Genomic DNA, 15,974 nt, shown 5'->3' with positions numbered 1-15,974 from the left:
TTATTTCCTACACAATTTGACATAACTTTATTGAAACAATAATATTTTAAAAACCTAGGCTGGTGGCTGCTAGTTCTGTTCACTTAAAATGGTCAGATCTCTCTTTTTTTTTTCCTTTCCTCTTTATTTTCTTGTTTCATTTAAAAATGACTGGATGTTATTAAAACGTCAGGCCTGATTCTCCTGCCTCTCGCGGCTGCTTTCTGCCACAGCCCTGCAGGAGCCTCTGCTGCCCGACCTTGTGGCAAGAGGGAGCACAGCCAGGCCTGGCACGGGTCGCTACCGAATCCCTCTTTTTGCATATTTATGTAACACTTGCATATCTTTCACTGCGCTGCTCGGGCGCAAAAAGCTCCGGACCAGCCTGCTCCTCTCGCGGCGCCGGGCGGGCACGGCCGCGCCTGGCACGGGCAGGGCGGGCACGGCTCCCCCCGGGCAGGGCTCCTGCTTCTGCATGGCTCCTCCGGCCCTCCCGGGCCACACTGGCCCTGGGGCAGGCACCGGCTTCTAGCCGAGGGCAAGTGCGAGTCTTGCTATGTCCTAGGGCATGTTTGGAATTAGGTACAAGTGGTGCAACTCACCCTGCTAATATTTCAAAAGAAAACATCAGGTCCTACAAGATATCAGATTGTTAAACACACAAAGAGCATTTTAAGAATTGGTTTCTCTAGACCGTTAATTGTTTCAAATGCTTTTCGCTTGGATTTTCCAATAATGCAAGTGTTCCCTGTTACCTTTAAACATAATATCCATCAGAGAAAGCTGTAGATGAGGAACCGCTGCCCTGAAGCAGTGAGCACTGTGTTTTCGAAAGCTTTATACCAACCCCAGCAATTTATTCCAGAGTTCAAATCTGGCTGCCTTGGCATCCTTTATGGAACTAATGCAACTCAGATGTTAATATTTCCAAAAGGAGCTCTAGCGTTCAAGGGGAATGGATGGATATTTGGTCACATTGGCTTCACTGGACAACATGAAAGGAGATCAATGTGTGATCATGATTTGCAATCATTTTTTTGACTGATGTGGGCAATGTCTTTAAAGTTGTTTCAGAGAAGGACATTTTCACAAACCCACACTGGACCTCCCCCAGACTTTTAGAAACAGGTGGCTTGTTTCAGCCAAGTTCATGCCATGCAGAAGCTCTTTTGTTTGTGTTGACTGAAGATATTCCTCTAAATTCTCAGTAAGTTCTTTCAGACCCCACCTCAGATGCTTTGATCATGTGTGTTAGCATGTCCTCCGCTGCCTGGTAATACATGGACTTCTGGGGAAATGTGATTTTCTAGTCTGACAGTCTCCTGATTGCCCTGGGTTCTTCCAGTGATACCTTCCATAGAGTAAATGCAGTTCTGCCCTATCAGCTTAGGGGAGGTGGGTAAAGCAGCAGCTTCTAGATGGTTCTTCTCTGTTCTATAAACATGGTCCTTTTGCTTTAGATAGCCACTGCTTGCAACACTGTACTTGGGACTCACATTTCCAGGCGGACTTGAGTCATACATCAGCTGACCCTCATCATCGGTGTCAGCATCGATGTATTTGTGTATACCAGCATCGTGGAAGTTGAAAGCTATGGCTGCCTGGGACTCTGGTGACTTTGGGGGGGTTCTTGCGCTCGCAGTTGTGTAGATCGAGGTTTCTGGGCTCATGAGAGACCTGTCAGAGAGTAAGGAAGTGTCTGCGGCAGCAGCAGCAGCAGCTCCCCGGCTCTTGAGAGGGTCTGGGTACATTCTCAGTACATTTGATGCTGGTACGAATGTGCTGGTATCCTCTTCCATGAAGTTGACTTTGAGAGATCTTAGTTTTAATGGGTTACTGGCCTTGATGGAGCTTTTGGGACTGTCGATGAAGAAAGCAGAGCGGTGGCTGCTTTCGGAGCCGGGGTTCACGTCCACGTACCTGGCGGTGCTGCCCTCGGGCCTGCCCTGCTCCTGGGGGATGCCCTTGCAGGGCAGGGCGGTGAGCGGGCTGTGCGGGAAGCGCGCGGGGTCGGGGAACTCGGCGGCGCAGCTGATGAAGCTGTCGATGCTGGACATGCTCCTCATGTCCACGATGCCGTCCGTGCGCGTCGCCAGCAGCGGCACCATCGGGCCTGGAAGGGTTTCCATTTCCAGCTCTTCCTTTTGCTTTCCAGCTTGACTCGACTCTTTAGTGATAAGGTTTGGCTGGGATTGAGTCTTTGCCATTTTGTTGTACATGTCCTCGAGCTGTTGGACGTTCAGGTGTTGGGGACTTGAAGATGACCTGGCTTTTTCTGGGGATCCTTGTTCCTTAGTTTCAAAAGATTTACTAGAACTAGTTTCAGAGAGTGTTCTCTTGGTCCATTTCCATTTGCTTGGAGATAAATGATTGTCCTGAACTTTATCCTTTTTGGCTATGCTTTCTCCATTCTTTTCAACCACAATGTCCATGAGTTCTATGCTACGAGCAAACGCATCCTTCATGTTCATGGAAACAATACTGCCATTTCTTTTTGCTCTTTCAAGAGCTTCCCTGCGCTTAATGGCTTTCTCCTGCCTCTTCTGCTCTTTGTAAAACTCTGAGAAGTTATTGACAATAATTGGGATGGGAAGAGCTATCACCAGCACACCAGCAATGCAGCACAGTCCTCCCACTATTTTACCCAAAAGAGTTTTGGGGTAAATGTCTCCATAGCCTACTGTTGTCATGGTGATTGTTGCCCACCAGAAAGAAGCTGGGATGCTCTTGAATTTTGTATCATCCTCATCCTTTTCTGCAAAAAACACTAAACTGGAGAAGATCATAATGCCCATAGCCAGAAACAAGATGAGTAATCCAAGTTCATTGTAACTCCTCCTCAGTGTAAACCCCAAGGACTGCAAACCCGTGGAGTGCCGAGCCAGTTTTAGAATCCGGAGTATCCTCATGATCCGAAATATTTGGACCACTCTTCGTACATTTTGGAACTGAAGTACACTTTTATTGGATTCTGTGAGGAAGATAGTAACATAGTAGGGTAAGATAGCCAGCAAATCTATAGCGTTCAGCGGGCCTTTGAAAAACTTCCATTTCTTCGGGGAGGAGAGGAAGCGCAGGAGGTATTCCATGGTAAACCAGGCAATGCACACCGCTTCCACGTGGGCCAGCTGGGGGTTATCTGTGGTCTGCCCAAATTCATCCACGCCTTGTAGCTCAGGAAGTGTGTTAAGGGACAAGGCAATTGTAGATAGTACAATAAACATGATGGAAATGATTGCCAAAATCTGGAAAGGAAAGAGAAAACAGTGAGTTAATCTCAGAACACACGAGGCTGTCTCTTGCTGCCATTAACACATGGCTGCATTTTCACTCACACGTTGCAAGACCCATTTTGCTCAGCACACACAAGTCAGATAACCAATGCATCCTGAGCTGAGTTTATCTTGGAAGCTGTTTTAGTTATGGCAGTTGCATAAAGGAGATAAAGCCTCTACTCCGACTCCTGTGCTTTCATCTCCGTGCAGTCAAGGAACACGTAAGGAACAGCTAGGATGCCAGGAGGGCTGTGAAGCAGCAGGAGCTTTTGATTAACTACTAATTAGGTGCCCAACAAGGCCCATCTGGACAACAAGCTCTGAAATTTAAGCAAGAAGGAATGCAATTGTGAATACATGATTTGATCAGAGTGATGTCCTCCATTTAATGAACAGTTACTGCTGTAATTTGGGGTGCTGATGGCTAATTATAGAGATGTGTGTGCAATTCTACTACATAAGCATACAAATAATACTCTCTTGTTTAATGACTCGTCTCTAATTCAGTTCTTGATGGCTGTGAAAAACATGAAAACTTCACCAAGCTTTCTAAGCCATTTTGAGTTTTCTGGAGGAGAGAGCAAGCATTTGAGCAAACCAAATTGGACAACACTGAGACAGCCAAGGCAGGGCAGGTCCAGTCACTGGGGCCTCACACATCTCAAACTCAAGAGAATAAAATGCAAATCAAGTGTCTCATGGTGGAGTGTGGGGATATTCAGACGTTAATTACTTCTTCATGGTGGCTTGTTTCAAAAACCATCTCCTGGAGACCAGGCACTGCCCCTGAGAAGCAGAGAGCCTGATTTGCTTTCCTAGAAGGCTCTTTTGGTGGTTTTGCTGTCACTTCTTTGTTTACAACCCACTATTTTTGAAGGTGTTTGGGATATTTGCAATGGTAATTTCAATTAGTTTTGCTTGGCTTTATCTCTGCCCACTATACACAGAAGGGCTTATTTGTAGGCTTAGATGTGTGTACCTGTTGGGTTTTATCTCCTTCACTTTCAGTGTAAATATTAACACTCCATCTTTATGCAGTGAATGGCATCCAGCAGCAGTAATTGGTGTCAAACCTTCTGCTTCCTTTGATATACCTTCCTGCTTTGAAGATCAAGGCAATGCCAGATGAATATAAATAAATTAACTGGGAGATCTAAGGGTAAAATTTGATTTTGGTTTAGGAGATTTAGCCACAAAGCTAGGCAATAAACAGAGACAGGCATTTATCATTTCTCCCACAAGCTGCAGCAAGATGTCACTTGTGCTCCCAAGACACAGATTTTCCCCCTTACTCATCTGCTGCAAACACATCTTTGGGAATCTTCTCAGGCTAAGAAAAACTTCTAAGTGTGAGTTGATTGTCCTCAGTTATTCAAGGCACTTTTCAATTGAAAAGCACATAAAATTGAGATGGAGTATCTCCAGCAGGGTTTAGAAGAAATACCTTGTCCTGGTAGCATCTACCATCCACTAAAAGCCACCCACGGAGCAGTTGTGCACAGAAAACTGGATCCAGCTGCTGCTGTCAGGCTTTAGCACTGTTCAGTTGCACAGGGCTCTGTCCCAAAGTATTTACAGTCTGGGATTTCAGATTATAGAAATCACCATCTGTCTCTCTAATAAGGTTTCCCATCTTGGCTGTACTGAACCTCTAGCTTGGCAGCTCTTGTATTTTCCACTGTCAGTAATGAGAGACAGAAAGCTGGAGGGAAGGGAGGCCTCTAGGGATGTTCTGCATCACAGGCAGCCTTTTCATTCCATTCCTGGCCTTTCCTCCTCCCTCTACTCTTACAGGTTCACTTCTCTTCAACAAGAAAAGCCAATGGGACCGATTTTGATTTGTGGTGCAAGGATGAGCAGGATTTCAGGAAAAAATTTCTCCTCCACTAAATTGGCTGTTTCACAAAAGTTTTGGTGGAGTGAATCTCTGGATTGCTGCTATGGTTCCCTTGTGGAAGCTAAATAACCCAGGAACAGGCAGGGCAGGGTTTTGGATGAATTTAAAGCAGGTGCCTCAAAGTGATTAGCATGATTGTACACACACGCTGGTTATTACGCATGCAAATGAGACAAGCAGGCTCATTTTGGAGCAAGTGCAGCCAGTTTGTGCCACTGCTGTTTCCTGAGGCAAGATGGATGGGCCATGCTGGCAAGCCTTTAATCCCCACCTCCTCAAACCCCCCAAAGCTGGGCTGGCCTCCTGCCCCTGGCACCTTTCAGGACATCCCCACCTGCCCTGGGGCTGCTCCTGTGCGTGGCAGGGTCTGTGCTCCTCCCTGGGCAAGGGGCAGGAGGCTGCTCAGCACTTTCCATCTCTGTCTGTGCAGGGGCAGTGTGTGTGCCCACCCTGCAGCTGGCACAGAGAGGGGCAGCAGGGACTGACCCAGCGTCCAGGTTGGCTGACATTTATGGCTTGGGTGTTTTCTTTGCACTGCTAAAAACCCCAGCAGAGATAAAGGCATAAGGCTGGAGACTTTCAAGGCCATTAAAATTTATGAGAACTGGCTGTCCCAATCCCATAGATGGCTCTAAAATCTCAGGGTAAGCAGATCCGAGATCTCTCTGCTCGTGGCAACATGCCCTATACTTTTTCTGTCTTCATACTCGGTAATGAAGCTGATATAGCAAGGAGAAGGGGTGGTGTGTGGGAGAGAGTAGGAGGGTGTTTGAATATAGATTCGATATTCTTGGAAATACGATGAGGAAATTGTTATGTAATCAACAAGTTCAATAATGGTTTTGTCTAATGTGCTTTTTTAGCTCCACCGAGGCCTGCAGAGCTAATCTGGCATCAGGACCAGGTTTCATTCATACGCTCCATTTACCAAGGGATTTTTCCTGCAGCCCCTCAGCTTTCCCAAGCTGCGATACACTTTGAGTCAGACTGTCCAGCTCCATCCAGCCACGCCTGTGCCAGCCTCTGTCTCCCCAGGCTCTGAGGAACAGAGCACGGTGTATTTTCAGCAATATCCCACGTGCTGCACAGTGCAGAAACAGATGGAGAGTTCCTTAGTCTCCTCCCTACTTGATTCTGCACAGGAATAACATCTCCTGCTCACAGCAGCCATACGTGTCTGTGGTATTTATTGACAGGGACTTGTTTTAGGAGACATCTCTTCACTAGAAAATGCCTAAATATTCATAAACTGAAAGAGTCTGCAGAACACAGTCACTTCTGATCTTCTGATGTCAAGATTCTGACCACTGGGCTTGCAGGATGTCTTTTCGAGAAAATGCTGAAGCCATAATGAAAGGTCACACCTGCTTCTTGCATCATGGCAAGTTGAGGCCGAAGTGGGGACTATGGCTGCAAGGGAAGTACAGAGAACCTTTAATCCGATTTTTTCACGTGGAAGGATGTTAAGATGTAAGACCTTGAATCTCCAAACCCCTTAAGTCCTGCTGGTTCCTGCTCAGGAGTTTTCCCTGACCGGGCACTTTCCATGTCCCTTTGAGGCGCTGCCCACACAGGGTCCCAGGAGCCCCCTGCCCCAGGAGCTGTGAGCTCTGGAGGGGCCCTGCACAGCCAGCCCAGCTCCCTGAGCACACACACTGAGCTCCCTGAGTGCCCTGCACAGCCAGCTCAGCTGCCTGAGTGCCCCAGGACACACACTGAGCTCCTGAGTGCCCCTGCACACCCAGCTCAGCTCCCTGAGTGCCCTGCACACACACTGAGCTCCTGAGTGCCCTGCACACCCAGCCCAGCTCCCTGAGCACACACACTGAGCTCCCTGAGTGCCCTGCACACCCAGCTCAGCTCCCTGAGTGCCCTGCACACACACTGAGCTCCTGAGTGCCCTGCACACACACTGAGCTCCTGAGTGCCCTGCACACCCAGCCCAGCTCCCTGAGCACACACACTGAGCTCCCTGAGTGCCCTGCACACCCAGCTCAGCTCCCTGAGTGCCCTGCACACACACTGAGCTCCTGAGTGCCCTGCACACCCAGCCCAGCTCCCTGAGTGCCCTGCACACACACTGAGCTCCTGAGTGCCCCAGGACACACACTGAGCTCCTGAGTGCCCCTGCACACCCAGCTCAGCTCCCTGAGTGCCCTGCACACACACTGAGCTCCTGAGTGCCCTGCACACCCAGCCCAGCTCCCTGAGTGCCCTGCACACACACTGAGCTCCTGAGTGCCCCAGGACACACACTGAGCTCCTGAGTGCCCCTGCACACCCAGCTCAGCTCCCTGAGTGCCCTGCACACACACTGAGCTCCTGAGTGCCCTGCACACCCAGCCCAGCTCCCTGAGCACACACACTGAGCTCCTGAGTGCCCCTGCACAGCCAGCTCAGCTCCCTGAGTGCCCTGCACACCCAGCTCAGCTCCCTGAGTGCCCTGCACACACACTGAGCTCCTGAGTGCCCTGCACACCCAGCTCAGCTCCCTGAGTGCCCTGCACACCCAGCTCAGCTCCCTGAGTGCCCTGCACACACACTGAGCTCCTGAGTGCCCTGCACAGCCAGCTCAGCTCCCTGAGTGCCCTGCACACACACTGAGCTCCTGAGTGCCCCTGCACAGCCAGCCCAGCTCCCTGAGTGCCCCTGCACAGCCAGCCCAGCTCCCTGAGTGCCCTGCACACATTGAGCTCCTGAGTGCCCCTGCACAGCCAACCCAGCTCCCTGAGGACACAGACCTGCAGGAAGGCAAACCCCAGCACTCCTCTGCAAGCACTACTGCACAGCATAACCTCCATAAATCCAGGATCAGGATAAAGTCACTTGTGTTTTGCTTTGGAAACACATGAGATCTTAATTTTGACATTTGCCTGGAAAAGCCAAGATTGAATAATGTTTAATTATTTGATTTCAATTACAGCTGTAATAAGTTTATCTGTTGAGAGAGCAAGTCTATTTAGTTAAAAGAAGATACTTGTGCTGATCCTATGTCAATGCCCGGGCGCTGCAACTACAGCTGCTGACTCAGGGCTGGTGGGCAGAGAGCTGCCCTCAGGCAGAGCTGGCTGTAAACTCTTTAATACTCCTAAGAACATGCTTAGTTGTCAGAGAGCTATCAAACCCCATCAAATGGTAAATGGTGTCAGTCTTCTTTCAGAGCAAAGCCCAGATGTAAATGGTGCGCTGGAGAAGGAAATTATAGATGAATGAATATACTGAAAAGGCAAACTTGAAAAACACACACTGCCTTTAGACATCAGCACAGTGACAGTTCTCAGGAGAGGATGAGAGGGAAGCATCTGTCCTATTTCTGCTGCTGCAAGCATGGGGGAAGTCAAAAAAGAAAACAAATAAATGGCACATGGAAGCTGAAGTTTCCCGTTTTCCTCCTGGCTTTGCCTTGTGCCCAGGATGGTGCAACCCCAGCCAGCAGCACCACTGGGAGACATGCCAGCCCCCCAGCCCTGGCCAGCCCAGCCCGGCCCTGCTGCATCCTCCGGCACAGCCGGGGCCAACCCCAGACCGAGCCCTTCCCTCGAGCTGCCTCTGCTGCCTCACCCTGCTCTCGCCTTGCCACCCTGCGCTGTTCTGTGCACGATGCTGCTCTCGGACAGGCTGGGATGGCAGCGCGGTGCTGCACAGCCGGGCCCTTCCCTAGGGGAGAGCTGCACACACAGAGCCGGGCGGAGACTGCCCCAGGGCCAGGGCATCCCGCCCGCTCTGCAGCCCTGTGCCCCTGCAGCCCTGCAGCCCTGCAGCCCTGCAGCCCTGTGCCCTGCAGCCCTGTGCCCCTGTGCCCCTACAGCCCTGTGCCCCTGTGCCCCTACACCCCTGTGCCCCTGCAGCCCTGCAGCCCTGCAGCCCTGTGCCCTGCAGCCCTGTGCCCCTGTGCCCCTACAGCCCTGTGCCCCTGTGCCCCTACACCCCTGTGCCCCTGCAGCCCTGTGCCACTGCAGCCCTGTGCCCCTGCAGCCCTGTGCCCCTGCACCTCCTGCAGCTCCTGCACCCCTGTGCCACTGCAGCCCTACAGCCCTGCAGCTCCTGCAGCTGCCACTGGGGCCAGGCTCCCCACCCCTGCACGGACAGAACCTCCCCCTGGCCCCTCTCAGGCTCGTCTCCCTTTCCCACCAACTGCCTTGCATTTAAGCAGACAGAGGTTTGGACTCAGAAAAAGCAAAAAAATAAAGCAAACATATAAAGCAACAAAAAGCCTGCCTTCCGCCTCAGCACTGCTGAGTGCCTGAGAGCAGCTCTTGAAGATCCTTTGGGACTCTGCCCTGCACCAGGCAGAGACAATGCTCGTGCTGCACTCCCACCACGAGAGCAGTCTGCTCAGCCTCAGACACTATTTACAGGGGATGCTGAGCTCCAAGTGTTGCTGTTCGCAGGAGTAGTTGTGGGAGGAGTTTTTTTAATGGTTAAATTCAATCAGGAATGTGCCAAGATAGCATGAAATCAACTAAATGTAATTAAGCAAAAAACTATTAGCTTGATTGCTAAACCAGTCTTCCTCTCATGAATATGCATGAGAATAATTGATATTAATTCTTTTCAAATCTGAAGCACATTAGTCCTGCATATTATAGTGTAGAGTTTTTGGAAGACTAAACCAGTTCCACTGCTGCTTTCTCACCAAAATGCATAATCAGTCTTGCTGCAGGGAGATTTACCAAGTCATTGATACCATCCTGAGTGGCCACATAGAGAGAAAATTAGAACAGAGCCCAAGTGATGTTTTGCCTGCAAAAAACAATGACTTGTTTAATATTTCTTCCAGAAATGTGTTAGGAAAAGTGGCAAATCCATTTACCAGGATCAGCCACACCAATGGCATTGTGTAGAGACAGGGAAGCCTGCAGGAGCAGTAAATCCCTGAGGAGAGAAGGGCAGGGGCAAAATCCTCTCCTGTTGAATGATCCTGATACCAGCAGGGCCCTATCAGCTGTGTGTCCATGCATCCAGGTGTCCAGGTGTCAGATGTCAAATGTCAGGTATCAGATGTCAGGTGTCCAGGTGTCCAGGTGTGCCTGGGCTGCTCCCAAGGGCTGCCTTCAGCTCCCTCAGCTGCTGCTGCCCCTGGGCTCCTGCTGCAGCTCCTGGGGCTGCTCCACTGCATTTCAGAGGGCATTATTTTCCTTTTTTGAACTGATGCCTGGGATAAGGGCATAAAATTCAGGCTGAGGCATTTCTGCTGCCTCACAGGCTGTCCTTGGGGTGCAGCCTTTGAGCAGGGCTTGCCTGGACACTCGGCCTGATCCAAGAGAAGCCTTGGTGGCACCTCTTGCACTGATGGCAAAACCTGGGGCTCACACAAGGGATTACAGCTGCCACCCTTGCAGTGCCCTGCAAAGAAATTGAATATTAACATTCTTCTTTTTTTCCAAAAGAGACTTGTGGAGCTTCTGCAGGTGGTGGGAAGCAGACTGGTAGAATCACTCCAAGCTCTCAGCACCTTCCCAGCTCTCAGTTCTTTATTCTGCTAAAACCTTTTTCTTTCTCTCCACCATGCCCAGAGCCCTCCTCCTGTCGGGCAGGCAGCCTTGTGTCACACAAAGGACTTGGATGCAGGAGTTCACCTTCCCAAGCCAGGGTTCCCAAGGCTTTTCTCTAGAGCAGAGCACGGAACCCTCACTGACAGCTCTGGCACAACGTGATTGAAGTGTTTTAATCTCAAGCACAGATGGTTCTTCCCTTTATAAGCACCAAACACTGGATTGGATGTCACATATTTAATAAATAGCAACAACTGTATACAAACTGTTTACAAAAGCTGCTAAAAACTAATCCTTGGCAACAAATCACTCATATTAGCATGGGGCCATAGAAAGTGGTAAGTAGTGCCAGTGGACAGCAAATCCTGTGTGAACATAAAAGCAGCTCTACATCAGCAGTTCAATAAGAGAGTTTGATCTTGCCTCACTATGAGAGTTTTGATGCATTCTTGCTATAAATACAGAAGATGAAACAGAACTGTGGAGATGTATACTTAGTTCTTTGTTGGGGTGCCTTTTCTTCTTTTTTTTCTTTTCTTTTTTGTTTGTTTATTGTTGTGTTGCTTTTGAGGTTTTTTAAAATTCAATTTGAGCTCAGAAAATGCTCAAACTCTTTGAAGTGTTCTCTGGCAGTCTGGGAATATTCACTCCATGCTTGCTGACTTTGGACATGGACAACAAAGCTCAGGATAAACAAACACCAGCTTGGGCAGCCCTTGGCTCTCCCAGCAGAAGCTCTGCCAGCCTTTCCTGCATCCCTGCATCCCAACAGCCCAGGCACCACAGCACTGCCTCTGCCAGAGCAGCCCCTCCTGCTCTCATCCCCCTGAAAAGGGCATTTACAGAAGGGAAAGAAACACAAAGCCCCACTGGCCATTGTGATAGGGAGCAGAGCTGGGGTTTGTTTTGTTTCTTGGAGGGGTCGGGCTGTTTGATTTTTAGTGGTTGGCTTACTGACATTTTGCACTTTGCCCTAATAAAAGTCACCTGAAACTGTTTGGAAAATGCAGGTGTGCTGCCTTCTGGTGAAGGGTTATTGCAGAGAGGGGAGGGAAAGAGAAAGGTTTCCTCTAAGCAGCAGCTGAACAGTGCCAGGTGGTATATCTGATTTTAATCCAAGTGAAGAATAGCAAAGAGCAGCATTGAACATTAAGGGAAATTATACACCTCACTGGATTTTACTGCATTTCTCAGTTACTTTTTTTTATTTTTTAAATTCAGGGTTTGTATGTTAATAGAGGACGGTGCCACACTGTACACTGGGTGGCAGAAATTAATCTTGTCATGAATGTACTTCTCTGAAGGGCTGAGCCCTTAATTTGAGCTGATTGGACCGACTCCTTATCATAGCAGCAGATACTGGAACAGCAAAGCTGAACCTCACTTGAACTCGCACGCAGGACCCAGCATCTCCCCCGGGCAGCACTTGTGACTGTCACCTGCTGTGGGACAGGGCTGGAAATGAGCACAGGGTGAGCCCAGCACAGGCAGAAACCCACTGCTGAGGGGGAAACAAGCCCAGGCCAAACCAGGAGCTGTTTAAAGAAGGCAAAATAATAAGGGAAAAAGCACTCAGCATGCCAGGGAAAGAAGTTTATAAGAACTATCAAGGGATCTAGGAATAACCTTTGCAGGGCTGCAGTCTGGCTGGGACGTGAATGAGCATCCCTGGCAGCTGAGGGCTCTCTCTCCATGTGTTACATGGAATGAGGAATGAGCTGGCAATTCCCACGGCGTCCTGAGCGGCCAGACTGCTCAGAGCAGTTCATCTTGGCCAATTGTTTGCCTTTATTTCCTGGAAAGAAACAGGAGTCCTCGGGGCAGGGGCGCTGGGGCCATGAGTGCCAATTAACCTGCTGCAGGTGGTGTCAGTCTGCTCTGTCCTGCCTGCCCTGGCCCTGGGGCTCAGAGCGTGGCTGTTCCCATGGCCACTCTCCCCTGGGAAAGGCAGAGGAAGGAGAAAATGTGCTGCTTTCTATTTATGAATGTCCTGCCTTTCCTGCAGCCAGGCACAAGGGTCTGACTTCTTTTCACTCTCTCTCTCTTTCCCATTTCTCTGTCAATTGATTGTTCACTGCCAGAGGGCATTATTGGCTTCAAAAGGTTCATTTTCTACTTCCTGAGCTGCTCATCTTCTCCTGGCTCATTGCTGTTGCTGGAGGTCAGATCCAAATCCGAGAGTCTTTAGGCTGTTTTGGATTTGACCTTGAGAGCTTCTTTTGCTCACCCACCACATGAAACAATCCTTTGATCATTGTAGGAACACACTTAAAAAAACAAAATCCATTGGGCAGAGATGATTTAATTATATCAGTGGTGACTGGAAACAAGCTGGAACCAAACCATCCCAACCAGGGTTAAAGAACAGCAGTGCCTGGGGCACCCTTGCTCGTGGCACACACCAAAAACTTGCTTCAGTTCTGTAACTGAGCAGCAACTGTGCTCTGGTCCCAGCTTTTCCTGTGCTTAAATTCAAGGCTTGCAAGATGCAATTGTGCAAATTACATGAAAATTACAACCTGTTCCTGAAGTATTTCCACCTGGAAATTCCTAAACTGTAACTTTCAGCAGCGGCCACTGAAAGCACAAGGCAAAAAAAAAAAATGGGAATAGTGAATCCTGAACTTCTGTGCCATGCTGGCCAACCTCATCTGGCCTGGCTGGGCAACCACAGAAAAGATGGTGGCAAAAATGCAGAGGTAAAAATGCCTCACAGAAAACATTTTTCTTAACTAAGCTCTTATACACTGTTCCCTGCAGTACCCTAGAGAATTACCCTGCTTTGCAAAGATTCTCATGAGATTCCAATCTTTGACAAGAGGTTTCTGCTATGCTCTGGGCAAGAGCATCTGATCAGACTGTTGAGTAGGGCTGGGTTTGTGCAGGAAGGGGCTCCTTAGCTCGGCATTGCCAGGAGCAGGTTGGGCTCAGGCTGGGGTGAATTCACTGGGGTGGGTAAGCCAGAAATTGAGCTGCTGCTGCAACTTGGCTTGACTGGCTCTGGGCAAGCGGGATGTCAAAGCAGACACACGGGGCATTCTGGCTGGCATCCTGCTTTTGGAGGTGTGAAGGGGTCCTTGGCTGTACTAGAGCTGCCATGTGCAAGAGTGATAGTGTTGGAAACAAATAAAAACCCCCCACACACACTTTGTCAGCAGGGCAGGAGAGGGAGGGATGGGTCCTGTTAGAGATGTCTCAATCCAATCCATCCCCTTCTGCACCTCTAGGTTTTGCTCCAAAATCCAGTTAAACCACAAACCTACTAAAGATCCCAGTTACCAAAGAGAGGAGTAATGAAGATACAAAGGAAGAAAATTAGCGGCAAAGCTGTGCTCCTGCATTGTTTCAGTTCTCCATGGGAGAGCACTGAGTTCCTGACAATTTACCTTTCAAATCTCTCAAATAAAACAACTCTTGAAAATTGCCAAAACATTATTAACACAAACAGCAACAAACAGCAGGGTGGCTTTGTCAGGTGGCAGCTGAGGCTGCCGAGAGCAGCGGCTGGGGCCACGCTGGGTGGGTTTGGCTCCATGTGCAGGGGCCCAGTGTGGGACCCTCCCTGTGCCTCTGCACCCCAGGAGTGGAGCCCATCAGCCCCCTCCCACTCTGCAGCCTGAGCAGAACTCACTCAAACAGGATTTCCAAAGTCTGCAATACAGAGAGTAATGGGCGTCCTCCTCTCAGCGCCACCTCCTGCAAAACCTCCCCTCTCTGCACCAAAATTGCTTCCCAAAGAAATGAGCTCACAGCTAGTGCGGGACCATGCTCAGTCCCTGTGAAAGGCAGCCTGGGAGAAGGGCCCTGGAGTGCCCCTTGCAGGGCTCACCTCTCTCTTCCAAGACTTCTCCCTGCAGGTTTGGATGCTCAGCAGAATCCCACTTGGATCTTGTATCCCCTTCCAAACTTGCTGTTTGCAGAAAACAATTGCAGCCAAATTCCTTTTATGTGAATATGGTGGAAGATGTAAAAGAAGTGGGAAATTTGGAGGGGATTGGACAGTTTCACACAAAAATGTGTTATTGTTAAAAAAAAATTACTTTGAAGAAAAAAGTAACAATGGCCAAGTCTCTGTGTTTGCCGTGCAGTGGCTGTGATCCCTAAAGATTTTTTAGCTTTCTATATATTTTTCATATATTTGCAGCCTTGTAGATTTTTAATCTCTAGTTGTCTGGTTTCTAGTAATTTTCCTGACTTTTCTCACAACAAACTAACCCTGACTAACACATTCTTTAAAATCTGTTTATTCTTATTCTTAAGAAGATAATTTCTAACAATCTTGTTTTTCAGCAGAACTTCGAAGACATAAAAAGCGCTGGGGCAAAGAAACCCCTGGACCAACTCCAAGGGGCTGACCCAAGGATGGGTCACTGGGTCAGCTATTGGATGTACCTGCCAGATAAACTAATAATTAACCTTATGAAAATTGTAGAAATCCTTTCTCACGTGTGCACAGAGCCGTATTTATGCACCTGAAAGCTTTCATTAAAGAGCTGCTTTTTGTATTATCACTCTTAATACTGTTTGGAAAGTTTTGTGTTTTTATTCCAGGCAACAGCTGCTGCTTTGAAATCAGGCTCTGGCAGATGTTATTTTGGGGTATTTAAGCCAGGCTCTTGCTGTCACCATCTCAATGTTCTTGGCTTTGTCACTGTTTCTCTGTGTTATTATTCTGAGGAAAATAACTCTGTTCGTGTTCTTTTCCTGGCAGGGAAGGGCCGTGCCAGCCCCAGTGGACGGGCTCCCGGTGGTGGCTCGGTGCGGAGTCCCTCCCTCGTGCCCGGGCAGGTGGTGTCAGGGATCTCCCTGGGGTTGTGCCTCTGGTGCTGCTCAGGGAGCTCCTGGGCTGGGCTGCAGCCTCAGGGATGAGCCCTGTCCCGAGGGCTGCCCTGCCTGGGTGTGAGGCTGGGCCAGCTGAGAGGGCTGGGGAGTGAGGCTGGGCATGATGCTGGGGCAAGTGAGAGGGCTGCACCCAGTGTGCACAGCCCACCTGGCCATGCCCTGCCCTGTGCCCACCTTCACGGGCTCTGTGGCCCCTGGAGCTCACAGAAAAGCCCAGTCCCTGTCACACGCCCAAAGCTGAACTGCCCCAGGGTCACTGCGAGCCCATCCCGGGCACGGCTGCACGGGGCTGGTGCCAGCACACCCAGCAGCACCTGCGGCTGTCCCGAGCAAGGCCAGGAACCCACCTGGCTCCACCAACCTGAGCTGAATCCACCTGGTGGCAGCCTGGAGGGAGCCAGGCCCATCTCCTGCCCTGCTTTAGAGGGGTTATGGGTCCCCTGCTGCTCCAGTAAAGGTTGGAGCTGTCACAGTCTCTTGCTGTCC

General features: G+C 49.7%; 1 protein-coding gene across 1 annotated transcript in view; it reads right to left on the bottom strand.

Moving 5' to 3' along the window:
- KCNB1 (potassium voltage-gated channel subfamily B member 1) overlaps positions 1 to 15,974 on the bottom strand; it is a 93,824-nt gene continuing 77,850 nt past the window's right edge. The window contains exon 3 of the mRNA XM_063172669.1: positions 1 to 3,224. Coding sequence (XP_063028739.1) covers positions 1,209 to 3,224 — 2,016 coding nt within the window. The 3' untranslated portion in view covers positions 1 to 1,208. The remainder of the gene's footprint in view (positions 3,225 to 15,974) is intronic.

Source organism: Melospiza melodia, chromosome 19 (assembly GCF_035770615.1).
Source record: "Melospiza melodia melodia isolate bMelMel2 chromosome 19, bMelMel2.pri, whole genome shotgun sequence".
NCBI lineage: Eukaryota > Metazoa > Chordata > Aves > Passeriformes > Passerellidae > Melospiza > Melospiza melodia.
The sequence above is the reverse complement of the archived record's forward strand: the minus strand, read 5'-3'. Positions and strand labels throughout refer to the sequence as shown.